This window comes from Planococcus citri, chromosome 1, assembly GCF_950023065.1.
Source record: "Planococcus citri chromosome 1, ihPlaCitr1.1, whole genome shotgun sequence".
NCBI classification, from domain to species: domain Eukaryota; kingdom Metazoa; phylum Arthropoda; class Insecta; order Hemiptera; family Pseudococcidae; genus Planococcus; species Planococcus citri.
The window spans coordinates 55,858,466-55,885,021 of record NC_088677.1 but is presented as its reverse complement, the minus strand read 5'-3'; the positions used below and the strand labels follow the sequence as shown (position 1 = coordinate 55,885,021).

At 33.3% G+C, this 26,556-nt stretch overlaps 5 protein-coding genes and 1 long non-coding RNA gene across 8 annotated transcripts in view; 4 read left to right on the top strand and 2 right to left on the bottom strand.

Moving 5' to 3' along the window:
* The first annotated feature begins 1,323 nt into the window (after positions 1 to 1,323).
* Positions 1,324 to 3,906, top strand: LOC135832951 (uncharacterized). Its single transcript, XR_010556395.1, has 2 exons — positions 1,324 to 1,480; positions 1,653 to 3,906. It is a non-coding gene; the product is annotated as an uncharacterized LOC135832951 (long non-coding RNA).
* Positions 3,907 to 5,300: 1,394 nt separating this feature from the next.
* Positions 5,301 to 8,238, top strand: LOC135832948 (uncharacterized). Its single transcript, XM_065346506.1, has 2 exons — positions 5,301 to 5,798; positions 6,046 to 8,238. Exon 2 carries the CDS (start codon positions 6,078 to 6,080, stop codon positions 8,076 to 8,078), a length of 2,001 nt encoding a protein of 666 aa, XP_065202578.1. The 5' UTR covers positions 5,301 to 5,798; positions 6,046 to 6,077; the 3' UTR covers positions 8,079 to 8,238.
* Positions 8,239 to 8,481: 243 nt separating this feature from the next.
* On the bottom strand, positions 8,482 to 11,973 carry jdp (DnaJ domain-containing protein). The gene is made up of 4 exons (XM_065346509.1): positions 11,736 to 11,973; positions 9,290 to 9,391; positions 9,054 to 9,170; positions 8,482 to 8,865 (listed from the first exon to the last, which is right to left on the bottom strand). Exons 1-4 carry the CDS (start codon positions 11,820 to 11,822, stop codon positions 8,659 to 8,661), a joined length of 513 nt encoding a protein of 170 aa, XP_065202581.1. The 5' UTR covers positions 11,823 to 11,973; the 3' UTR covers positions 8,482 to 8,658.
* Positions 10,864 to 15,962, top strand: LOC135832949 (uncharacterized). Of its 2 annotated transcripts, none has more exons than XM_065346507.1 (8): positions 10,864 to 11,372; positions 12,283 to 12,554; positions 12,696 to 12,814; positions 13,746 to 13,967; positions 14,049 to 14,482; positions 14,924 to 15,023; positions 15,114 to 15,261; positions 15,356 to 15,962. In XM_065346507.1, exons 3-8 carry the CDS (start codon positions 12,697 to 12,699, stop codon positions 15,525 to 15,527), a joined length of 1,194 nt encoding a protein of 397 aa, XP_065202579.1. In that variant the 5' UTR covers positions 10,864 to 11,372; positions 12,283 to 12,554; position 12,696; the 3' UTR covers positions 15,528 to 15,962. The 2 variants fall into 2 exon arrangements, with proteins under 2 accessions (XP_065202579.1, XP_065202580.1); XM_065346508.1 differs by lacking the exon at positions 10,864 to 11,372 and adding an exon at positions 12,005 to 12,144.
* Positions 15,963 to 19,220: 3,258 nt separating this feature from the next.
* On the bottom strand, positions 19,221 to 24,660 carry LOC135832940 (zinc finger protein OZF-like). The gene is made up of 4 exons (XM_065346495.1): positions 24,379 to 24,660; positions 23,976 to 24,021; positions 23,407 to 23,526; positions 19,221 to 20,993 (listed from the first exon to the last, which is right to left on the bottom strand). Exons 1-4 carry the CDS (start codon positions 24,399 to 24,401, stop codon positions 20,124 to 20,126), a joined length of 1,059 nt encoding a protein of 352 aa, XP_065202567.1. The 5' UTR covers positions 24,402 to 24,660; the 3' UTR covers positions 19,221 to 20,123.
* A 588-nt stretch (positions 24,661 to 25,248) lies between these two features.
* Positions 25,249 to 26,556, top strand: part of LOC135832935 (sphingomyelin phosphodiesterase) — a 40,286-nt gene continuing 38,978 nt past the window's right edge. For both annotated transcript variants that reach the window (XM_065346489.1, XM_065346482.1), the window contains exon 1: positions 25,249 to 25,403. The gene's annotated coding sequence lies outside the window, so the exon portion shown is untranslated. The remainder of the gene's footprint in view (positions 25,404 to 26,556) is intronic.

Genomic DNA, 26,556 nt, shown 5'->3' with positions numbered 1-26,556 from the left:
CTGTTGTTTGCTTATTGATTCACTGGAGCTTTCGAGTGCAAATACAAAGAAAAATTGCGCGTCCGGGTGTTGGGTAATTTAATTTGTCCGAAATAAAATAGTTTTGAAAAGACACAAAAACTCATTATAACAGCAAAAAATTTGAATTTCACTCATTATCAAAGCCAAAAATGCCAAAGAAAAGCTTAAGTATATTTTTCACCAAAATAACAAAAAAAAAATCGCTTATATTAATTGCCAAAAAGTCCAATTTTTTGGTTTAAGCTTCCTAAACTTGAACGACTATAAAAGGTTTTCGGTCTAATAAAATTTAAAATAATCATTTTACACCAATTTTTTTATTAAAATAATTTTTAATTAGGTATTTGAAATAAAATATATAAATAGGTACCTATATACCTATTTTAAAATTAAAATCTTAACACAAAAATATAAAATTTTCATTCATTCATTCATTCAATAATTATCTAATAAATTTATATTTTCTACAAAATTCATAGAAATAATTTTAATTTAATTTAAATTTAAATAAAATTAAATGTCATTTTTTTTCATTCAATCAACGTTTGTATTGTAATTTCAATTTGTAATATTTTTAGAATTTTTTCAATTTTTCATGCATTTCAAAATTTCAAATTCGATCTTACACGGTGATTTTTGAATTTTGAATTTGAGCTTTGGAGCTTTCAGCTTTTATAATTTTTCATTGTTTAGTGCTGGAGCTTTGAACGAAAAACCAGATTGTAGAGTGTTTAATAAAAAATGTAAGTATCATTTTTCATTTTTCTTGCCTCAAGGCTCAAACAAGTCAAACACTCATCTCTCATGTAGGTCGTAGCCTCGTAGGTCATGTATGATGTATGTATTCATTCACTCAAAAATCAAAATTTTGAAATTGACAAAAACAAGAACAAGACTAACAAGAGAAGACTGTTCCAACCGTTCCACGTTCCAGGCAATGTTAAATTGTTAATGAATGTTGATGAATTGAATGATCACCTTGATCATTGATGATTGCTGAATAATTGCTGATCTTGAGTCTTGACTTGAGACTTGACTGATCAGTGATCACTTGATTGTTGATTGATCAGTGATCACTTGATTGATCAGTGATCACTTGATTGATCAGTGATCACTTGATTGATCACCTTGATCATTGATGATTGCTGAATTGCTGATCTTGAGTCTTGTGGTTGACTGGCATCAAGTTAGTGATTCCATCACTTGATCTTGATCAGCCTCTTCCTATGACGTCACAGAATCTAGAAGATTTGGCAACGTTGATTTTAATCATAACAAAACATTATCAAAATTTCAGTTTGAAATGTGATAACCGATAACATTGTTCAGAATTCAGATTTCAGATTTCAAAATTCAAATTATTCAGTGAAGGCGAATAAGAGGAAAATTATCAAGTTTTGGGATGAAAATTACCAGAAGAAGGAAAAAATATCACTTGAAAACGTCCAAGGCACGTATGGTAAGCATAATTTGGTGTGTTAATTTCGTAGATAACTTTTTTCTCCCATGAATACAATACCTACCAATCTGATATGTTGTGTGTATTCTGTACCAAAGAAGCAGATCTGTAAATGCCAGCTACTACTTAATTTTGATTCTATGCTGAAATCGGTGAATGATTCTTGTTTCAGATTTTCCACTCGAATCGATGGTAATCAGATCTCAAAATGGCTGAGAACTGGACTGATGTCTACGACTTTGTTTTTCCGAGTCCGCCAGCTCTACAACAACTCGCAGCCATCGCAGTAGCAGTGAAAGTATGGCGTGAACAAGTCTGTGAGCATCGTTTAAATAATACATTGGGTAATTTCGGGGGAGAGTCGATCATTTCCCTGGATAGCGTTCGCCCTCATCTACCATCAACAATTCTTCCTATCATTGAAAGTTATACTACGTACATACAGGGTTCATTATTCAGATGGGATGACGAATTTCGTCGGCCGTGGCTCATGGACAGTCTGAGTACATTTGACGATATTGTTTGTGATGTTGATGGCAGTGTCAATTATGATCGTACTGCGAGACGAGCATTACTCTGCGAAGGAATCAGTGACGTTGATAAATTTGAAATTGCTTGTAGGTATTGTCTAGAGGATGATATAATGCGACTGTGGCCTTCTGTGTCGAATTCAGAATCCCTGAACTTGAGTGATGATAATTTTTCGTTCATCAATTTTCATAGAAATTCTTTATTGTATTACTGGATTTGCCGTCTTAGAAACGAGTTGCATAGAATTCCCATTTTTTACGGCGAATATGACACAATCGATGAACATCTAATCGAAATTCTTCGCGCTGATAATTGGTCGTCTGTAAGGTACTTTTGGTATGATTTAAAAAAGGTTGAAAGTCGAGTACCTAATGCGCGGTACCTATATAACAGACAAACTATTATATTCTGCAGGTATGTACTTGCTAAGTTGAGCGAGGAAGAACTAAATACTTTAATAGGCAATCCGGATGAATATGGATTCATGTATTTTATACTTAAGAAATGGAACATCGATTGTACATTCTATGGAACGGAAATACCAAGATCCTGCATTTTAACAACATGGCACCTTGTTGGACATAAAATAAACAATGAGGAATTTAATCGTATTGTTGAGGAGATTTTTCGTACTCAGAATTACTCTTATGTTAATACCGTTGGTGAAATGTCGAACGACGAGTCTTTCTCTCGCGAGTTCTGGAATCTTACTCCAGATCATTTGAAACGGTGGATGTTTCAAGTTGGTTTACTTGATCGATCTTTTTTCGAGATCGATAACTTTCCTTGTGCCAAGGTTAGAAATAATTGGCTTTTAATCGCCATTTTGGAGGATGCTCCGTTTGAAGCCAAGAGTTCGTTTTGGTGTGCAAATTGGCGCACCATACTATAGTTGCCACAACACCAACTGATTTGCAACGAATAATGAATTTATGCATGAAGAACGAAAGCGAAGTTAATCTGTTCAAAAATAATAATTTATCTAAATACGAAAATATCAGGGTCAATTGCTCGATGCTTATGGAACAGTCGCGTTGGAAAGATTTGGAGGAATTTTTGAATTTTTGTTGCTCGGAAAAGGAAACCAATTTAGCTTTGCGGATGAAATGTTTAAACGGCCATTTAAATTTGCTCCGAAATTCGTCTGATCTTTTTTGCAAAAAAATCCTCAAGAATATTCTTCCATTTAGTACGTTCGTCGATGATACTTATTGTAACGATCTCACTCGGGCCGCTGATTTTAAAAATCGCTTTCTGCTTTCACCTCGAACGATGCGAAATTTGAGCCAATGTGTAGTATGGAATAAACTCGAGAAAGTAATGGAATTTGTCGATACGTTCGTGACGTCTGAGCAAGCGGCTGTTGATTTCAAAGAGAATAATTTTCTGCCAGCTTTAAGTAATCAATTTCCTTGTTACAGAAACGATTTATCGTTTTGAATTCGAGTGTGACGCATTTGAAAGGTTTATGCGTTGGTGTTTAGGTAGTGATGATAAAATTGAAAATTTTAAATCAACAGTACCCGTTGAGGACATCATTCGACGTGTTGCTCAATACTCAGATGCTCGCCTTCTTCACGCTGAAGATATGTCATTTAAATCTTCTGAAGAGCGCCACGCAAAAGACTTATATTTTAGTCTGCATAAATTTTTGCAATGGGTTTTCTCCTCTCCTGAGGAAGTTGCAGAATTTGAAAAAAAATTCAGTGGGTTCGAAGAATATGTTTCTAAAAAATGAGATATTTTATGTACCAATTATTATTTCTACGAAAAGACTGCTGTTCATTTTTTATTTACCTGTGTTTGAATTTTTAATGGATTTTTATGCATATGTATTGTGTATTATAATAGTCTGTAATGTATTTTATTGTATGAATTTATGAAATGAAATGTTACCTTTGAAATCATACTTGTTTTTAATGTAAATCTTTTGATTTCCATTTCGGTTTTTACTCGTATTCATTTTGAAAGAGGCTGAAAAAAAACAGGGTCCGTAGTATACAAGTTACTAATGTTACAAAAAGTAACTTTTGGTTACTTTTTCAACATTTGAGTTTATGGTTTCAAAAGCCATTTTTTTCAAATTTTCAATCGTTTATCGCTTTCTCGCAAAAAATTCCAAAAAGCCTAAATCGTTGCCCCTTAATTAGGTAGGTACTTAGAAGTATTCTTTTGTGCCGTTATTTCCGAAAAGTCTCGCCTCTTGATAAAAAAGTTGGAAAACAGCTTACTTTTTCGATAACAATTTTGAAAAAATATAATTTTTTTTACCAACAATTTGCCAAAAAAATCACATTTTTTACTCAAAGTCTTGCTTTTTTCTAAAACTTACAAAAAAAATTTCCCCCCATAAAATTACCCAAAAGCCAAAATTTTTATTAGTAGTTTTTTTTTACTAAAACAAAAAGTTGCAAAAACTCTCGCTTTTTTGACAAAATTTTTGAAAAAAACACAAGTTTTTTTACCAATACTTAATTACCATTAAATCCTTTTTTTTACTAAAATTGGCAAAGTCTTTCCTTTTTTACAAAAACTGACAAAAACTCTTTTTTCTTCAAAAATCATCCCAAGTTCAGTTTTTTTACTAAAACAAAAAGTCTCTTTTTTGACAAAAATTTCGAAAATATTTTTTTTTCACCCGCTTTTTCTCATGAATTATCCAAGTCTCGTTTTTTTTTTTTGCCAGAAATGACCAATGATGCTTTTTGTCAATAATTTTAAATAGGACTGCGCTTTGCAGAAATTGTTGAAATTCTCGTTTGCTCAAAACTTCAAAAGTTGTCAAGAATTTTCGATTTTTAGTAAAAAGACTGAAAATTATTGTCGTTTTTTTTCTACAAAAAATTCCAAAAAGCTCCACTATTTTTCAAAAACATTCCACCTATATTTAGATTTGAAAACCAGAACATATCAGTTAATTTTTTTGGTCATTCTTTGTGGTTACCTAAGCATTTCTGATTACCAAAGTTATTTCTTAGCTAAAAATTCGGTGCAACGTGCTCAAAAACATTATAAACGTACCTAACGTATAAAAATGAAAAAATGCTTTCTTTCCTAATTTTTTGCAGTGTTCCGACCGTCTAGGTCAATATTTTTGAAAGAATTTAAATCTGTCTGAATAACTCATCTCTTTTCAAGAAAAGTCCTTCTTTGGCCCTTCAAACAATCTTTCCCCCTTCCCTTATTTGAAAAAATCAAACATTCAAATCAGTAAGGTAAAACTGTTTTGAGAATTTTTTATTTTTGGGCAAATCCATTCTAAATGAGACTTTTTTCAATGGAAACTACTCCTTCGTCTTCAAAGTTCATCTCGAGAAGAGAGCACACGGAAGGAATGACGTATTTCTTGCAGTACTGGAAGTTTATTTTAAGAAAATTGTCCACTTTCGATTTTAATATGCAACTACGAGAAGTCGCGAAATCTCGGGAATCTCCCTCCAATTCTCAAATTCTGTCTACCTAACTGGTCTGCTCGACCAGAGTGCAATGAACTTTGAACTCTCCCTCAGTTTCGCATTATTGCAACAAGTGGAACAACAATACATTGTTAGTGCGGAAGATTTGGCAACGCCAAAGTTTCATCTGATATTGCCTTGCATGGCCGTGATGTTTGGGTTTGGTAGGTTTGGTCTTGTTCAAACTCGAAGGCCGCTGTTTGTTCTTCTGTAGATGCGAATTACGTAGTGAGTTTTAGTTTATATGTATTAAGATTTTTTTCACATTTTCACTGTTTTTGATTTTTTTGGTGAGTGCGAAGAACAAAAAGAAAAGAAAAATCCGATCTAAGGTATGAATTGAATAACTCGAATATAATAATTCATTTCATTTGTAGATTTCGTGAAAGATTAAATAGGTATTACTTTCTTGCTACAAAAACACGATGTTGGTAGTGGATGGTAAAACAGAATGTAACCTATATCTACATACGAGGGAACTGTGTCGTTTCGAAAATTGGCCTTCATATCGTCAGCTTAGCCACTGTTTTCTCAAGATAATTTTTATTTTTTTATTCAAAACAATTTATTTTTTTTCAGGTGTACCTACCTATTAATCTTGTGATCTCGAAATGGCTGAAAGTGAAAACTCGACCAAAGTTTACGATCGCGTTTATCCCAGTCCGCCATCTTTAAAACAAATCTCATCCGTCGCAATAGCAGCGAATTTATGGCGTAAAATAATCAATGACAATGCCAATCGTTCTAGTAATACTTCCAGCGGATTGAAGATGATTCTCGGCAGTTCAGTGAAGAATATGCTCCCTGACCTACCTTCAACGATCTATCCCAACATTGTAAGAAGTTTCTCTAATATTCAATTTTCATTGTTTACTGGCTGGTTTACAAATGTGTCGGATAAATTTAATGAAATTGTTTGCGATTTTGATGGCTTCATCGATTACGATAAGCTTGCTAAACGAGCGGTACTATGTGAACGAATCAGTGATCTTGAGAAGTTCAAGATCGCTTGTAGGTATTGCTTGATAGATGATGCTATGCGAATTTGGCCATCCATATCGGAACAGCTCAACTTGAGTGATATTAATTTTGAAAATGATCCCGTGGTATATTATTGGCTATGCCATTTTAGAAACCAGTTAGATGCGATACCCTTGGTTGATCACAATTTGGCGACTATCGATGAACATCTGATTGAAATTCTCAATCCGAAAAATTGGTCTGCGGTGGAATATTTTTGGAATCATTTGAAGCCTGAAAGTCGTATAGAAAATGCCAAGTACTTGCTTGAAAATAACCAGTACTTGTTTTCAAAATATATTCTTGTAAGATTGAAAGATGAAGAACTGAATAGATTGATGGTTGAAACGGATCTGATGAAATTTCTGCTGAATGGCGAATATAGGATAGAAGGTTGCCAGAATATGGATCTCGGAGGGCCGTGCTTTTTAGCGGCGTGGAACTACGTTAAGCATAAAATAAGCGTTCAAAGTTTCATTCAACTAGTTCAGGAGATTTTAAAACAACAGAACGGTAATGCTTATTACATTTCAAACGATTCTGACAATCCGTCTTTCAGTTATGAGTTGTGGAGTAGTGCTCCACAACAGTTGAGAAATTCTATTATCCGAGATGAATCCTTGATTCGATCTTTTTTTCTGGAAAATAAACTTGGCCGTCTACTGTGGTGTATTCTATCAGAAATTCCATTGAAAACTAGAAACACTCTCTGGCATGAAAATTGGCGCGCTGTGTTGCCTTATAAGAAATCGAAAGATTTGCAAAAATTCATGAATTTATGTTTCAATAGCAAAAGTGACATAATTTTGTTCAAAAAAAATAATCTTTCCGAATTCGAATACATAAAGCTGAATTGCTTCGAGTATATGAAAGAGTTACGTTTTCAAGAGTTGAATGAATTTCTAACGTTTTGCTGCGTTGAAGAGCAAAACTTCCCAGATCTGCATGTGAAGTTATTAAACGGCCTTCTGAATTATTTTTTCAACATGTCCTCTGTAGGACTAAGCAAAGCTGTAAATTTCATTAGCAAAATCCATCCTCTAAATACCTTTATCGACGAAGCGTTTAATGACGTCGATCTTGCTGCTGATTTCAAAAATCGATTCCTTTTTACGAGCCGAACGATCGAAATTTTGGCTAGATGTTTAGCAGCCTCCATTGAACTCGAGAAAGTAATGGAATTTGTCGATTTATTCGCAATATCTAAACAAACGGCGAAGGATTTCAAAGAACGACATTTTTTGCCTGCTTTCGTAAACCTTTTAACTATTGGCTTTGATCTTGATTTTAAATTCGAACGCGAGCGTTTTGAAAATTTTATGCGATGGTGTTTGGGAATAACGGGAATAACCAACTACAAAATTACGAATTTTAAATCAACGATGCCTGTAAGAGATATCGTTCGCAGCATAATAGAAGACGAAGAAGCTAAGATTTTTGGTAGAATACTTGAAGATGATTATGAAGAGAAACATATGGGAGAGTTATATTGTAACCTTGGTAAATTTTTAGAGTGGTATTTCAACAGTCCCAAGAAAGCTGCTAAATTTAAAAAGCAGTTTATTGGATTTGAAAAGTACTGTATTCAGTAAGACTAGTTTTACGTTGTACATATTTATGGGAATAAGATTGTCTTTATCATTTTTCATTTCTTTTTTTAAATAAATAATATTTTATTAATTTAATTAGTTGAATAGGTATCACCAATGTTTTCAATGCAATAATATATATATTTTTTACAGTTGTTGTCTACATACGAATTTAAAGTTCATTCTATTCTCCAAAAGGAAACGCAATCAATCGCCCTCGTCGCCACCTAAAAGCTATAGGTACCTATCTACAATTGTGATCAATAAGGTATCAAACGAACGTTTCTGCAAATCAGATGAAAATATTCACCTACTGTTTCGATTTTCAAATTACTCCCTTTCCGCTCCTGCCCATATCATTTCACTCGATTTATTCAGTACCTACTAAAAAATCTCAAACACAATCGATTTGTGAAAATATAATTACTTTTATTTACCTATTTAATTATTTATAATGGAATGTTTATAACGCTAAAAAATGAAGCGGATAAAAGTCACACAAACACACACACACGAAAAAAAAAAGAAAAAAATTTAAGAGTATGATATAAAATACATAATCGTAATGATTGTGGAATTAAATTTAAATTTCGTAATTTCTAAATTTACTGATGACTTCGCTGGCCGGTTGCCGTTCCCATTTAAAACCGCTTTTTGGTTTGCAGTAAACGTTGGCCCCTCCTTCGGACGCTCGACGAGATACTGTCGGAGCTTCTAAAAGATGACTAGAATTTTCTTTATTTTCTGGTAACATACGATCTTTGGTATTCAATTTGGCCCAGTGCATCGACTGAAAGAAAAACAAAATAGCGTGTTCGTTTTAACGGAAGTAATTCGTCATAAAACGGCAGCGTTAAATTAATGGCACGTGAAAAAGTAATCTAAGGCGCGGTCTAAAAAGCTTCAGCCATTTCGATAAGTGAATGTGGTTTTTTTCACGTTTAAACAGATTTAATATGAATTTGCTAAGGGACTTACTTGATGTACGTGATCTTTCATATCTTTCCAATTTTTGTAACTAATGGAAATGCCGCTGTTACGCCATTTATCGTAATTCTTACGCTGTTCTGGATCGCAAAGCGTTTCCTTGGCTTCCTATTTTGAAAATGACGTTAATTAGTACAAGGTAGGTATAGTTAACGTGATACATCAAAGAGAAGAGATTTCGCAATAAGTTATTATAAGTAGGTTGGTAAAAAAAAATCAAAACCCACGTTCAGTTTTTGAAACTGTAATTCAGCATCTTTCTTGCCTTCGTTTTTATCCGGATGGAATTGCAAAGCACGGATTTTATATTCAGCGTTGATTTGCTCTACCTGAAGCAAAAAAAAATGATTGATTATGAAAACCGTATTGTAGCGATATGGAAAATTATGTAAGTGGGTTTTATAGTTGAAGAAAAAAGGCACCGTTAAAGACTTTTCATTTTAGACAAGAACTCGAATTATTTTAGAAACGGGTCGAGGAGAATGATTGGTTCAAGACGGAGTAGTTTTTCATTGCGAAAAAATTTACATTTAGGTAGCTATTCGAATATTTTAATATTTTCATTGTTTTTTACTTTTTTTTTTCTTTTCGAAATGTAACGAAATAGACAAATGACTTTACGTTGAAAATATCCTATTTTTATCATCGTAAAAACATTCCGAGGCGTAATTCAAATTATCCTTTGAGTAGGCGTTTCGAGGTCGTGTTTTTTCGTTACAAATATTTCCATAAGGTTTACCAAAATTAAACTCGCCACTTGAAATGTCATTTTAAAAAAAAAATACTCGTTTCGTAACAACGACAACGAGAAAGAGAACGGACAGATTAATGGATTATTGGACTTGAAAACACTCGTCATTCTAGGCTTAAGTTAGCTGATTGAAATGAAATTGTGTGAGATGAAAAGTGAGAATGGTTTGATGTAATAATCTGTTCAAAATTCATATCCAGCTTTTACCGCTGAAACTGATGTTTTAGGCCATTCATGAGCCTAAATGAAATTTGAGCTTTACATGTCGAAAAAGCTTTCTAATCTTGTTTTTTCTCCTATCGATGGAGAGAAGTTTACAGCTTGAAACACTACAGTAATAAGCAACCTTGGAATTATTTTTCTTTTCAGAATTGTTGTTGTTTATTCTTGTGAAGATTATTCGAAAAAGAATAGTTAAGGTAGGTAGATATGGTGGTTTTCATTTTAATTTTGAGAGTAGAAGAGCCAGAACGGCACAAACATTAATCATTTCAATTCAGTGGCTTCAAACGGATCATAAGTTATTGTGAATATGAAAAAATTGTTCATGGTGGTTGATCAGCAGTTCATTCAATTTTCAATGCCATTTGAGTAGTAGGTAATTATTACTCAATTCAATACTGCGACTGTTTTGAAAATTGAAAAAACTAAAAAAGGTGTGTTTTTTTCATGTGTTGGCTTGCGTAACAGACAGAAAATGTTTACTGAATTTACGAATGTAATGGCCAATATTTCTTTATTGATGATGAATCATTATTGCAGAAATTTAAAATAATTATTTTAAAAGAATGAACTTTCAAGTTTTTTTTTTTTATAAAGATCCCTGATCCTTTTCTCCGTCAGTTTCAGTTTATCAGTTTTACAATTTTTCGTGTTGATTTTTTAATTTTTAATACATCGTTCGGTTCTTTGAATTTCTGTAAAATTCATAGCAATAAATTTGCACAAAAATAAATTATCATCATTCTTTGAATAAATAAAACTTGATTTTTGTAATTAATATTCTTTTAATTTATTTCTAATGAAACAAAAAATATAATAAAATAAAAAAACTTTGCAAGCAAGCTCTCGTCAGTGTTGCAATAAAAAAATAATTAATTACCTGCTGATATGATCTAGTGAACTCCGATTCATTTCGCAATATTTCACAAATTGTTCACTAAAATCTCTTTTTAAATTCTATTCTGCTTTAAAATCGTTAAAAAATAAATAATACGTTATTCTAAAATCGTTTCGTAGAAAAAATTACTAAAAAATATTCAAATCGTAGAGAAGTTTGGAATTTTCAATCCGAACAAAAATCGGTCTCTTCCTCTTCCTTTTTGTCATTGGTTCCCGCAAACGTGTTGTTGTTTGTGTTTGTCTGTCGTGATCATTTTTTCAAGTTTCACAATCACATTTTTCATCAAAAGTCTTCTTGATTTTCATGAAAAATATATTGAAAATTCGATTGATAATTCTTCAAAGTATTCAAAAATCGCGTTGATACGTTCGTTTGAAGTGTGCAACAATTGAAAACCTTACTTTTGTTTATACGACGAAAGTAGCTCGCAAACCGAGTAAGTATATTATTATTTTTCAATGGTCAATTAAAATAATCTAATCAAGATGCAATATCTACTTAACCAATATTCTTCGTTTCTAGTCACGCTTAATTTTAATTTACCATTTCTAATTCCTTGAGAATAATTGCATATCGTTGCTGCGGTAAGCAGCGCTGGTCACTCTTCGATACCTGATACATTCACCGAATAAGAAAAAACCTTGATAAACTAGATCCGCGTACCAGTATCAATCACTCCGAATATCCCGGATATTGAATTCACTTGGATTTTTCGCAATTTATCGAAGAAAACGTACGATATTTTGGTATCGAAAAAGGAAAATCGCTTAAAGATACTAAATATTGTGTATTTACTCACCGTCGAAGATTCGTCGCATCCCAAAATCGCGTAATAATCTTCTTGTTCTTTATTATAATTCAAAATACTATCCACCGATGTTGTCATTATGAATTTAATTCGTAAATACGAGCGTTAATCACACTGATAACAATGAAAATGAGAAGCGCACGTAAAAAAAAATGAAATGACGAAACGGTAGTAAGTTTCTGTATGTTATGTAACGTTAGCTGTAAGCGACCAGTTGATACGCTTATTATTCTCTTTACTCTTGTGCGAAGATCTCCGTCGCTTCGTCTCACTCCGGTACCTGTCCTTGATGAAAATTCCCGGATAGCTACTACCTCTCTTCGGTTTTCTTGGGCGTATAAAACGTATTAAAATTGTACGTATACGGTGTTCGATTCAGGTTTCTATGTATACTCGACAGGTACTATTTAGAACACACGTGTACTATACGAACATTGATCATTACAAATAATTACAATCAGTGCTATTATTCTACGTCCGAACTGATAAGTAGCAATATTAATTCGTATTCGCTTCTTTGTTTTTATTCTGATTACAGCTTATATAAGTACGAGTATTTGGAAGCTAAAACGCAGGTACTGATGTCCTTATTATCGTAGCTAAGGTAAAGGTGATTTTTCAAAGGTCTGAATACCAGCAATCTCCGCCCCGTTGTTTATTTACGTCATTTTGAAAAGCCCTGGATGCTGCGCACAAATCACTGAACGTCGGCAGCCGCGATTCCAGAATTCGATATAAAATTCGTCGTCGTTGTGGTAGTTGTATTTTATGAAAGCTTTTTCAACGGCGGCGCACGTTTCATGTTAACAAGTTAGTAAATATTGTAGCTGTCAACGCCAAAGCTATTGATCGATTGACCTTGGTAGCTGCCACTGCCATTGCCTTTCAAAATGCAATTCGCCGTATGCCCTTATCCACTGATTACTTTTTACCTTTTTTTTTTCTTTTCAGAATGTCCGTTAAAGGTACCGTTACCGAAGACATCGTTTCTAATACAATCAAATCAAGTTTAAAAGAATTAAAGTCATTCACCGAACTGTTAAATGCCGAGTTTACAGAAGAAGGACATGGTTAGTTTTGAGACAGCTCATTAAAATGAATTATCCGCTCTGAAATTGATGACGAAGATGTGTTTTTTCCCTATAAATTGTACCTAATGAGTTCGTATAATTTTTCAATCATCGTGAACGAAATTCAGTTATAGAATTCGACAACTGGCAAGATGGCAATTTCTGAATTGAAAATGACGTTATATTTTTCTCATCCGAATGATGAAAAATTATTTAGTTTCTTCCCACTTTCGTCATCGTCGTCGAAAAATCAGGATATTACTAGCTCGAGATTGAAGAGAATTTTCATCGAAATAAATCCTCGGGGAAAATCAAATTCAAGTATTGAGGAAAAAGTACAAAAACAAGGCGAAAAGCCTTAGATAAAAATAGTCTTTTAATATGAAATTGCCTGGTAATATTTTTTTCTATTTTTTTCCTCCTCATTCTTGGGAGTAATATTGCGACGAAATTTATTTATCGAAGTGTTTTTCGAATCAGTTTTGGATAAATCGAGTGAAATTTATCGACAAAAACGCCTCGAGAGACTACGAACAACCTCTCGAATATATTTAGCATTTTTTTCTCTCGTTCGAATCACTCGATGAAAAAAGATTGAAAATATTATGAAAAATGAGTTCTACGAATGTGAAAAAATCGTAAGTAATATAACTTCTTTGCCACGCTGAAAGAGAATCGAAATATTTCGCTTTCAAGTAATTGAAAATAGTTCTTTTGGAAGCGTAATATTGAAAAAAAAAAATCGTCCTTGATTATCATCTGGCGAAACGCTTTTAAAATTTATATTTGTTTGAAATGAATTTTTTTTCGACCGTATTTTTAAAAAAAAATTTTAGCGCGTGGATTTGCATTTTAACAGAAAATGTCTAGAAACCCTCTCCCTCCCTTTCCCGTCCCAAATGTTTACTGAATGTTGTGGTTCTTGTTACAGATGAAAGTAATCGCGAGAAATTTAAAGAGGACATTTCCAGAGTCTTGGAAAAATTCGGTTCGGCTGAAGCAAATCTTCAAAAAACTCTCTCTGCTTTAGCCGCAACGAGGAACGTGGTCGGGATTGCTGATGTAGGAGATGAAGAAGAGCAACTTAATCCTCAAAATCTAATGAAAGAAATCGACGAAATTATCAATATATTCGAGGGAAAATCGAGAGCACGTACGATGATATTTTCACCATTCGATTAAAAATACCTTATGCGGTTATGCGATTGCTAGATTTTTTGTGTTAATTTTGCAGCCGAAGTGGAACCAGCTTTTGAGAAGTTCGACGAAACTCAAATCGTCAGCCAGTTGGAAAAAGTAGAGGATATATTGAACGAATATAACCCGTTGAAATTCCGCGATGACGACGAAGACGATGGCGAAGATGATCCGAATGAACGAGAAGAACAAAGAATGTCCAAAGTTTTGGAACAGTTTCAGAAGAAATATATGAAGAAACATGACGAAAGCATGCTAGCCGAAGACGATGAAAATGCGATGGAAGTTGATCAAGCTGACGAAGGTAGTACAACCGAGAGCGAAGATGAAGACGCAGAGAACGCACAAGCTTCCAACAGGCCGAGTACTTCGAATATGGGAGCTAAGAAGGCAATGGATGATAAATTGAAAAAAATGTGGAAAGATTACGAAAAGCAGATAAACGATGTTCAATTGAAACCGTTGAAAGAGGTGGGTTATTGAATAGCGTGTATTCTAATAAGTAGTAATTGCGATAAAAATTATTTATACTTCTGAAAAAATTTGGAAAATGCCATTAAAATTGAAAAAAATACTATAAAGATTATTCGAAACATAAAAATTAAAATTAGCTTAAGAGATAGTCGAAAAATGATATAAAAATACATAAAATATTTTAAAAGTCGAGAAAAATTCTGTCGAATATTTGAAATTTGAAAAGAAATAGTTAAGTTATAAAAATGACATCTAAAGTAAGGAAAATGTCATTAAAATTGAATGAAAAATTTAAAGTTGTTTGTAATGTGAGAAAACACCGTCGAATTGGCATAGTACAAGTGGCTAGAAGTTGTTCCAAATTCGATTAAAAATTTAAGAAGAACTCTTCTTTATTAATCTTCAATACTCTGAATAATTGTTGATCTTTATTTTCAGATTTATGACAAGAAATCATCGGAGGCTGCACCTATACCCCTTAGTCAACTTACTCACTATCCTGCATTCAGTAAATCTATTTTAGAGCTATTTTCGCAAGGTAAATTTCATCCGTTGAAATTAAAATGAACAAATGTAGAAACGAGGCGAATTCGTTGAAATTTTTCTATAAACATTTTGTACTTCGCAGATGACATCGTCACATGTGGAGAGAAGCAGAATTATATAGATCCTTTTTCGAAAAAAGCCATCCAGAATCCGATTCGTAACAAAATCTGCCAGCATGTATACGAAAAAGACACGGTTTGTAATATGATCGCACGTAAGAAAGAAATGGGGTATGTAAATTTATGGTTATTAATTACTGTTATTTATATTTTTTTTTTAAAAACGAATATTATCACATGTAACTGAATAAATTTTTTGTTCCAGCTGTCCGAATGTCGGTTGTGACGCGAAATTCACCATACACGATTTAGAGGAAGATGAAGATTTAACTCAGAAAGTTACCCAAAACAATGAGAGACAGAGTTGCCAACCATCTACCAGTGCAAATGTAAGCAATGCCGAATATTTGGGTGACACCGATTACGAATCTGATTAAAAAGTTTTTTTTTATTCCTATCGTCAAATTTATAGTTCCAGTAATTTGTGTGTTTATTATTAATAATATTACTATGGTAAGTTCGTTTTAAAATTAAGTTATTCTTATTATTGTTTACTAATTTCAAAAGTAGTAGACTGAAAAATATCCGTAAACGAGTTATTGAATAATGTGTTTTCTTTCTAATTTTTTTTCTTTTTTTACTTTTTTAATTGTAATACTTATTATGAATTTAATTCCTTCTTCGCTCATGTGATTTTTTTCGTAAAATACTCGAGGTGCTCTCGGTGCGAGTGGATGTGATTTTTTCGTATTGTGAATTTACTTATAACTAGGACATAGATAACTATGTTTTTTCATTTTATTACCTTTTTCATTATATGAAAACAAATTTGTTTCTTGTTTTGTATCTGATTACATGTATTTTCAGTTGGATAGCGAATTTTTATACGACATTAAACTCATTATCAAGTTCTTTCCCTTCTTCCAGAAGCCCCTATTGACATCAGTTTTGAAATATGCAAGGGGAAAAAAATTTATAACTCAATGCATATCTTTGATTTTACCACAATAACGATGACAAATTGAGCTTGAGAGGTCCAAAAGACGAACTGAAAGGTCTTCAAAACAGTCAAAAAACGGAGGTATAGTTTTAGGAAAATGTACGAGATGAGAGGTCTGTTCTACTGTACTAAAGATTGAACTAACAATAAGTCTATGTTAGCCCCAGTTAAAAAAGCGAAAAAAATGGTCGAATCCAGACATTAATTGCGATCGAAGATTTTTTTACGTGAGTGTTTTTTTTTAAATTATGGTTTTTATGTTGTATCTCTACCTACCGACCTTGTATTAAAGACTCGCATGTACAAAATAGGATTCGGAAGTCTCAAATTCACGAGTACCTACCTACTTGAAAAATTAGACTCCGAGTCCATTACGAATCTTATTTCCGTGAGACTCGTCCAACCTAAGCTAATAGCCACCAATCTCGAGCACACGTGCTCGGTGCTCGAGATAAAATCATGAATTTTCAAGTAGGCCTACTATGGAATGAAAGAATGTATTACCTAGTACCGTTTTCGGAAAAACCTTTTGTGAAGGTAAAGAGGTTAAAGACACCTGTGTTTCTCGGTCATCTTACACAATGATGGCGCATTCCTCATCCTCTTTAAATTATTCGTAGTATAGGTAGCTAGAGCTACCTACTTGAATAAAGTTCACTCGTTGAGAATGTGAATCCTACATACAGTACGTGTTAACTTGATGAGTAAAGTCGTACGGTGGTGATAAAGTGAAAAAAATCGTATATTTTACATAGCTATAAATGTGAAAATGGAGAAATTATTGAGAATGCTGACGATTTGTCTAATTTTCTTCGCTTCAATGGAATCAACAGTAAAAGCAACATCAATGCTTCATAATGTATCAGACGGAGACGTAGACGGAGACCGTCTAGTGTCAAGTGAAAAGCTAAAAACAGACACTGATCCAACGTGGACCCTAAATGTACACTTCACTACATGGACACTCAATGGCACGTTTAGAGTGAGTAATATCTACGACTATGAAAGCCCAAAACCTCGGCCTCAGTTTAAGAACGATAGAAATATTTTGGATAGCGAAAATAACGTTACAGTCGCATTCCAAACGAAAATCAATTCGTTTATACAGGGAAAGATGGACGTTGATCTTATATTAGATAATTGGCCTTACCATTTTAATGCTGCCAAAATTGTATTTCATCGTGTGCGTCGAAATGATAGACCAGACGGAGATGCTGTTCTGCCAGTGATATCTTCCCCTCAGGTAGGAGATCCTTTCGCGAGGAAGGTACGCGGCATTTGTTATATCCTGCACGATTACGGAGGAGTAGGTCCGTATTCGACGCAATACGAGTATAAATATGATTTATTCATACAATGCGATCGAGTTCAACCATACCCATCTGTAGATGTTTCGTTATCCAACTTTACAGCTGAAAATTATTATAGTCGCCTTCGGGACGAAATTCTGAAATACACCAACAGACTTCAGGGCGAAATTCTGGCATTCAGCGATAGAGCAGTGAGTCATTTAGATGTCCTTATTCGTGCCGAACCCCATCAAAAAGGTTGATACCTACCTTGATAGTTGTTTTTCTGTATGTACATAGAGATAATTAAATTTAGGCACCTACCTATCTATATACAGGATTGGATTGTGACATGTCCTCGGTTTGCACACATCAGTTTTTTTTCTGTTCATGTTTTCCAAATTTAATAGGTACCTATACCTAAGTTGAGTAAGAATTTAAATACTTACCTATCTCGATTGTATTTTTATTCAATACTTACTATTATCAATTAAACTTATGAATTTTATAATTGTGTTATTTTTGTATCAATCTTACGATGTACCACAGCCTACTCTTTCTTCGTCGTAATCGTATGGTACCATATGCGTAATTCACAGCGGATGCTTTACAACTTGTCAACTCCGACCAAGCTGAAACTAGGCGCACTGAAAAATCATGTCATCATAACATCAGAATCCAATTTTCAGAAATTGCATGCCAATTGGTGTGTATTATTTTCCTATCAAAAAATCAATCCCAGGTTAGAGATGAGAATCTGAAACTCAATTTACATATACCTAAGTACTAAAATCGGACGTAGGTAGGTCTAGGTACGATGATCAATTCATCATGCAATTTGAATTTTGAAAGTTACCAACAATTTTTTCTATAAATTTCCAGACACTTTCCATGGAAAATTTCCTATCATCTTTAATAACACATAAAATTTTACTTCAGAGGCAGGTCAGAAGTTCAAAACTTCGAAGTCAAACTACAAAACTCAAAAATAATTCTTAATTTTTGGTAATAAAAAAAAACGTATAATTTTTGGTAAATTGCCGGTAACTTTTGATGATTTTTTTGGTAAATTAATAGTAATCATTACCTAGTTATTTTTGGTGAGTACCTATCAGGTAATTTTTGGTAAAAAAAAGTATAACTTTTGCCTTTTGATAATTTTTTAAAAATAAATTACTATTATTTACTGGTAGCTTTTGGTAATTTCTTAGTAATTTTTGGTAGATAAAACTATTGATTGATAAATTACTAGTTATTTTTGGTAAACCATTGAACTACTAGTAGTTTTTGATAAAAAACATATCATTTTTAGCAAATTACTGGTAACTTTTGATAATTTTTTCGAAATAAATTACTATGGTAGTTTTTGGTAAATTCTTCATAACGGACCAAAATATATGGAAAGTGCAGATGATACAAATAAATAAATATGTTACCTGGCTGAAAATATTACAAATACCATCGAAATATTGATTATTCGACGAACCTAATTTAAACATTGATTTTATCAATGATTTAAACATCGAAAACGAACTTCGAAATGCGAGATAAATGTTCATTGTCAAAAATAATCTACCTATTATGCAATTTGAATAACCTATCAAGATAAATATACGACGATTTCATCATTATTGAGAATTCCCCTGCAAACAACACAGTAGACAACCTAATCAACATGTAAAAGTGGAACGTTTCAGCTTCGTGGAAATTCCCCTGAGGTCTGATTTAGAAATAACGTTCGTGGAAAACGTTACAAACGTGTTTCAAGCTCCTCAGGGCTATTTTTAGTCATTTGAATCTCCAACGATCCGCTCAAAATGAATTTTCACTCAGAAAAACACTTCGGACGAATAAATTGTATTATACAAATAACAATAAAACAAGTTTACAAATAGAAGAAATTACATAATAAGATTTATATGCTCTAACATGCACGCTATACGGTTTAAATGCTATAATCTTAAAAAATAACAGGCTCTAAGAAGAAAAATACCCGATCGTTCAAAACGTGCGAACAAACAACTCTCTCTAAACACATACTCGAAATGCAAGAATAGAAAAAAAATGAAAAAAAACAGACACGAGTCTTTTTCAACAACTCTTAAATAAAAACCGAAAATAAATAATGGTGAAAAAATAAAAATACGTACGCGGACGTACATCAAAGGCGAATGAATAAATATAGTCAACCTGTTACTTAGGCGGGAGCGATTTAAAACAAAAAAGAAAAAAATGCATTTTGTTTTACCTACACTTACAAACATAAAAAAAAAGAAAAGAAGAATCCCTCTTTTAAATACAATGATTGCTTTGTACACGTAAAAACAACACACGAAATTATAAAATAATACAAGATATAAAACAAATTAATAAAATATTACACACGTATAAAACAATACATGCTAAAACAACGTTGAAAATTATACTTAGATAATTTTTATTCAGCATCGTGCAAAACACGATTAACACGAGCTTTCAAAACACATGGAAATCACATGATAGAAATAAATAGTCTAGAAAATGGGAACGATTATAATTGTTTTGGAGAAACCGATCGGCAGTTTAGATAGAACAAAATCTGCCAAATGAAGGAATGGTTATTTGAGAAAAAATTGGAACAATAGCCAGTACGAATTTCGTTTCGATCTATTTGAATAAATTACATTATCACAGAGATACGTGGTGTAATCTCTTGTTGCGTCGTTATCAACAGCGGAGCCTACTCTTCGAGTAGACCGAACGATTTAACTGATATCATTGTAATTATTACTGTGTACTTTCGAGTGAGCAATATAGTTAGACTTACGAGAGAATATCTTGCCGCAGACTTCGCAGGTGAACGACGTCTTTTCGTAGGCGTGAACCAACGAATGTAATTCTAAATTACTCAAGCTGAGGAAAGATTTATTACAAACTTGACAAGGGAAAGGACGTTCTCCGGTGTAGGCTTTATTCATAGTGTGCGTACGTTTGTGCACGACTAAGTAAGATTTCATCTTGAACGTACGTCCGCAAACTTCGCACGAATGCAACGTACCGTTCGAATGTCTAGTCTCGTGTTCGCGTAACGTGCTCCGGTTACTGAACTTTTTATTACAAATGCTACAAATGTACTTGCTCCGTTCTCTGGACTCCTTGCTGTGACAAGACATGTGCCCGATAAGCTGCATTCGATTACCGTACACTTTGCCGCAAAGGTTGCACTCGAAAGGTGTGTTATTCGAATGGACTAGAACGTGTTTCTGTAACTGAGCCGGTAACCGGAACTCCTTGCCGCAGATCGAACACACGAATAGATCCTTACGCATGTGACTTTTGATATGACGCTTCAAGCTCGACTTGTAACTGAACTGCTGCATGCAATAGTTGCAAGCGAATGTGTTCGGATCGAAGGGCGGAAGTTGCGGAAGCTTCGGAAGGACTGGCGGAGGTGAGGGGCTTTTTGGCGGCGGCGGGTTCGAGCATTGCGATGAAGCGCTCGACGAGCTCGAACAACTGCTGCAATTATCGTCGTCGTCAGAATCTGAAGACGAAGATGAGTGCGATTTTGAGCATCCCGAGCATGAATGGTCTGAGGTGACGCTGGCTGAGTCGTCTTTGTTGTTCGTTTTCATCTGTAAAAATAAGACAGTACGCGATTAGAATGAAAGTTGGACAAGTTCACATTATTAGAAGTTATGCATGAATAAGTTGCTATAGGCACCAAAACGATTTGAAACCATTTTCAATGGACGAACACAGCAAGTCAACATTATAGTGCTGAATGAATTTTGGCTTTACAACATCATTTGGTAAAATGTTGTGGGAATTTCAAGTTTTAAAAATGTGCTGGAGGCTCCAGAACTTCTCAAAACGATTCAAAACAATTTCCAATCGATCCGGCGGGTCGAAAATAAGACATGTCTCAAAATTCAGCTTTCTAGGTCAATTTAGTAAAATTTTGATTTTTTTTCTCATTTTTGGTTCTTTTGATTTTCAAAAATTGACCAAAAATCTAAAAATGCATTTTAGCACCCGGAATCTTGACTTGTGATATACATAGGTATGTGTTTCTTTATACTCTGTCAATCTAGCTTTGTCCGGTTCAAAAATTTTTGTATGAATTGGGATACCTTCTTACTTTTAACATGTTTTCATAATATTTTATTCAAATACAGACATTTTTATTAAATTTTTGATAATTTTCATGTTTTTATGTAATTTTTAATTATGTTTTTCGTGATTTTTTGTTCAAATTTGGTGATGTTATTTCAAAATATTTTTAATGATATTTCGTATTTCATATGTACAATTATTTTAGATAAATTTGGCCCAATTTCAACGATTTTAGATTTTTCAATTATTTTAACAAATGATTTTTTTCAAAGTGTTTTTCTGCGATATTTTGCTGAAATTTCATCAATTTTTGGTAATTTTGAAACATTTTAATGTTTTTCAAAATGCTGTAATGTAATTTTAAACTTGTTTCAACAAAGTTTTTTAAATGCAATTTTTGCTAAGTAAATTTATTTTCAATTCCTTCAATTTTTTTTTTGTTTTTAGTATTTGATTTTCAACAAGTTTTCATAGTAGTTCATGGGAAATTTTGCGCAAATGTCATTGTTTATTGATAATTTTGAATAATTTTAATCCGTTTCAAGTATTTTCTTATCATTTTCAACAACATTTTGGTAATTTGAAATAGTACTTTTTCGCCAAGTCATACATATTTCTGAATTTTATAATTTTTTCTATCAAAATATTCCGTACCTTTCAAGTAATCGTACCTAAAGCTACGAGCATGTCGTAGTAACTAATTATTGTCAACTTGAGACAAAATTCATTGATGTTTTTCAACTTATCAAAAATGAAATTGTTTTAAACGGAATCTGAAGAATGGAGAAAAATATTTTCAGATTTGGATACAATGAGAACCCCCACCCTCCCTCCAAAATCGTTGGACGATCCAGGAGAAAATAATTGAATCTGATCAAGTCTGGACAGATCTAACCCTATCAAACCTCTGCTCTGATTAGATCTGGTCAGATGTAATTGGATCCGGGGAATATCCTGATCTGATCATCTCTGTACAGATCTAATCTCTCTCCTCATTGTTCTAGAACGCTGATTTTTGGTCATGTTGCTCAATATTTAATTTTCCTTTGATCGGTTTCTTTTTCAATTTTTTTTACGATTTCAAACCCCTCTCCCATTTTCACTCTTAAAAACTTGGACAAGAGTGAATTAGGGACCTAGGCCATTCGGACATGGACCATATCCGAGTTAAAAGAAGGGCAAAGGAACGAAAAAATATAATAGATTAATTATTTCAGTTGGGAACCTCTTCAGGTCTCCAAAGCTACTACACATGATTTCGCTTAAATTATGGGCACTAGAGGGAGCCCTAAGGATTTCCCAAAGTGGGGGTTTTCAATTTATTTAGAAACAAAGAAATTCAAAATTAAAATATAAAATATATCATCAGTATTACAAAGTTAGGTAAAAAACGTATTTATCTCGAAACAGCTCACTTCCCGTTGCCCCCACCCTCCACCCTCCAAACACAGAATCCTAGCCAAGTAGCTTTTTATCTGTTCATTCAGTTTCGTATTTTCACCTTAGATAATAGTCAAGCTAGCAACACAATACACAGGAATCAGCCATGCAATTTATCGAATGGGTTTTTATCGCACATCGAGTCGACTAACGCGCATTCATATAAATAGAACATAACCATCCAATTACTGTTACGTTATTACCGAGTTATCGTTTTAAAAAAGTCTTAATTGATTTTAAAGCTGTTAAATACGATAAAATGTAGCACATTTATCGCATGTGCAGCGCAAAAATTCGTCCACCGAATGATACGTATTTCTCGGCAGCTACCAAACTATAAATAATTCTCTCTGACTTTATTTTAGAATTATTATTTCTGAACCGACACGTCGTTGTACGTACTACGTACACATATTCGCCGACGACGACGATATTGAAATAATAATACAACACAATATAACAAAGAGACAACAATACAACGCCTGAAATTACCTCGTCTTCGTCGTTATCATCGTCATCGTCGTCGTCGTCATCATCGTCGTAATCGTTAGATCTTATCAAGCTCTGGTATTCGGGTTCGGAGCAGGAGTCGTAGGAATCTTCAGCGGCATCCTATAAAATCAGTTGATTAAACAAGTGCGAATAAAGGGGTATTTTTCATTATAGGGTGAGATACAATGTATAATGACGATAAAGTATGCAAATTTTCAACTCTTGATTTATGATATTATGAGTACGTTTATCAACAACAGATCGACACTTGCGATCATTGGGAGTAAACATCTGAACTACCGTGTACTGTACTGTACACCCAACACGTCTGCGTACGTCAATAACGAGAATTTTTTATTACTAATTTTCGATAACGTTACGTAATGTTTGCCACGAAACGTTCGAAGAGATTCGGCGTCAAATTCGACAATACGAATTATTTCCTTAGGACTTGGCGCACAGGTAAACGACAAGTAGGGAGTACAAAGCATAACATAGAGATAAACATTACGTATCAACAAAGATAATGAAATCAATTCGAACAGTAAACTGGTACGCTAAATAATTACCTTAGATTCGATTTTATGATCCGATGAATTGTAATTGGTGTCGTTACTGAAATCAGAAAAAACACACAAACACCAGGTTAAAAACACATTTCAAATACAAGCCTATAAAAATGCAGGTAGTCGCTAATATTAGATTCGACTAATACTAATCCGTCGTGTGTTAGATTCACGTAAACAACACCCTCGGAAGTGGATATACATTCGCTGATAAATTAATTCTCGGAATCATTTACGCGGTGTTTCGAAATATACAATTCGATATAGTTTAGGCGACTTTGTCATTTGATACATTGTTTCGATTGGAAAACCGTACAAATCGTACGTAAAACTCGAACGTTGGCGCTAATCGCTGCAAATAATCAACAAACCGGAATTAACAAATAAATAATTGTTCTAAGCTAACCTTGTATTCACTTCGGTGTCCATATTTGCGATATAATTCGTCGTTTCGTACTGGCGTTGAAAATAATCGGTCGAGAATCGCGAAATCTGAACGTAGCTGTAATGCTGACCGTTTCTGCATAAATACTAAATCATAATGTTAAATTAATTGATACTAATTACGTTATAGCAATATAAATAAAGCGAAATTAGTCGGTTTCGGTAATAACAATGTCCGCTAAACACATAAAACACACGACAACTTCCTCCAACAGGGGAAGTGTCTATCTTTTTTATCAAAATTCATTACAACGCCACTGTTTCGGCGATATGCTACTAAATGGGGGTGAATTCTGAACCGTTTGAATAAAATCGTAGGCAAAAAATTCTTTGAATTTGAATTTTTTCTGCATGTTTTTATCTGTGAAATTGGTGTTTTCCTGGTTTTATTTATGACGATTTCATAAATTTGGAGGGAAATTTGCAGAGGTAAGTAGTTGGATGGATGTTGGAAAATGTCCTCAAAGATGGTATTTTTTCTGCTACTATCGAAACTCGAAAGTAATGAGCTAATATAATAATTAATAATTGTAGTTCTATCGGTAAGGAATGGGATGGGAAACTTCCGAATTCCGATTGAGAATTCTGATCCTGAATTCCTGATCGAGTTCGAGATCCTTCGTTCCTCCCACATGAAATATCACTGCTTGATGTCAATGACCTTGGAATTGGAAGTATGAGGAGATATTCTTGATCAGTGAAACAGTTTCAAGGTCAGAATTACGATCTGGTTAATTTTATTCTAAGGTGTTATACTTTACGATGTTTTTAAAGTGTGTTTTTGTAGATTATCTTGAATTTTTTTCTGAAACGGAGTTATCAAAAAATAACAATGTAAATAAAGAGATAATAATTTCAAAACACAAAATTTTCAATAATTTTTATTAAAATTTAAAATTGCTCGTTTCTCACGGGTTTTTAGAAGTTCTGTTATTCCAACTAAATTGGGCATAATTTCAACAATGTTCACTTGCAGCATCGTTCAAGGTAAATCCATTATTTAATGTCTGTTTAATATGTAAATAACATTATCAAATTGACGATTACAGCCTACAGGTCAAGCAGTAGTAGTATAAAATTTGCCACACTAGGAGAATTTTACGCTAGTCTCGAGTAATTTTTAGTTGATTTTCCTTGAAAGTTTAATTTGTCATTGGCTGGACCAATTCCTTGCTAGCAACATACCTTCGAGTGTTGCCTGCTCAATTAATCTCCTTTGTATCATAGATATCAAGTATCAAAAGTTCCAAGTACTAGCTGAATCATCCCAATGGTATGGAATATTTTCATGAAAAACAATAGAAATATACTGCTACGATCCCGAACATTTTATGAATGTCATGCCACATATCATCGATCAACAATCATGAAATTATGGGTAAAATTATGCCTACGAGTATGTTACTTCCTCTATTCATTCCATAGATTTATCATCGTCGACAATCTCGTTGGAACTTTTTCAGTACGAAACAAATATTTACCATACTCTACGTAATGATAATTCAACGTAATAATCGTCATTATTTCACTAGTTCATCATAATTCCATAAATATCATCGGTTCCAAAGGAAGTTATTAAATCTCGAAGGTGTTTTATTCGAATAACAATCGCAGAGAGTGAAAAATAATGAAACGTCCTAGAAAAAATATATTAATTATGTAGGCTTAAATTGAAATTCTGCCGATTAATCATCATTCGAATAGATTCCCGAGTATTTTTCAATTACGATTAAATGTACGTTTTAACCTTTCGAATAAGCTTTTTTGAAAATAATTTCGCGAGTTCATAATATCTAATTAGTGTTTCTTGTTTAGTCCTTTAACGAATGAATCGAAGAATTGGTTAGTTTTTTTTTATACCTTGGTTTCAATGAAAAGAACTTCGGAATATACAGGAAATAGTTTTGTTCTTCGGTGCACAAAAAAAAATTTGAAAAATAATCGTACCTAATTAAGAATAATACCTACTTACTTTTTAGAAAATACTAGCGTTAATTTAGCTCGAAGAGAAATGTTCTCGATGGTAATTTTTTTGACATGTCCTCTAAAATAATTTCTTACTCGGTCAACGACATGAAGCATCATGACATTAGTCACTTTGTGTGGTTTTTAAAGCATTTTGCTTCGATTGGGAATAGTT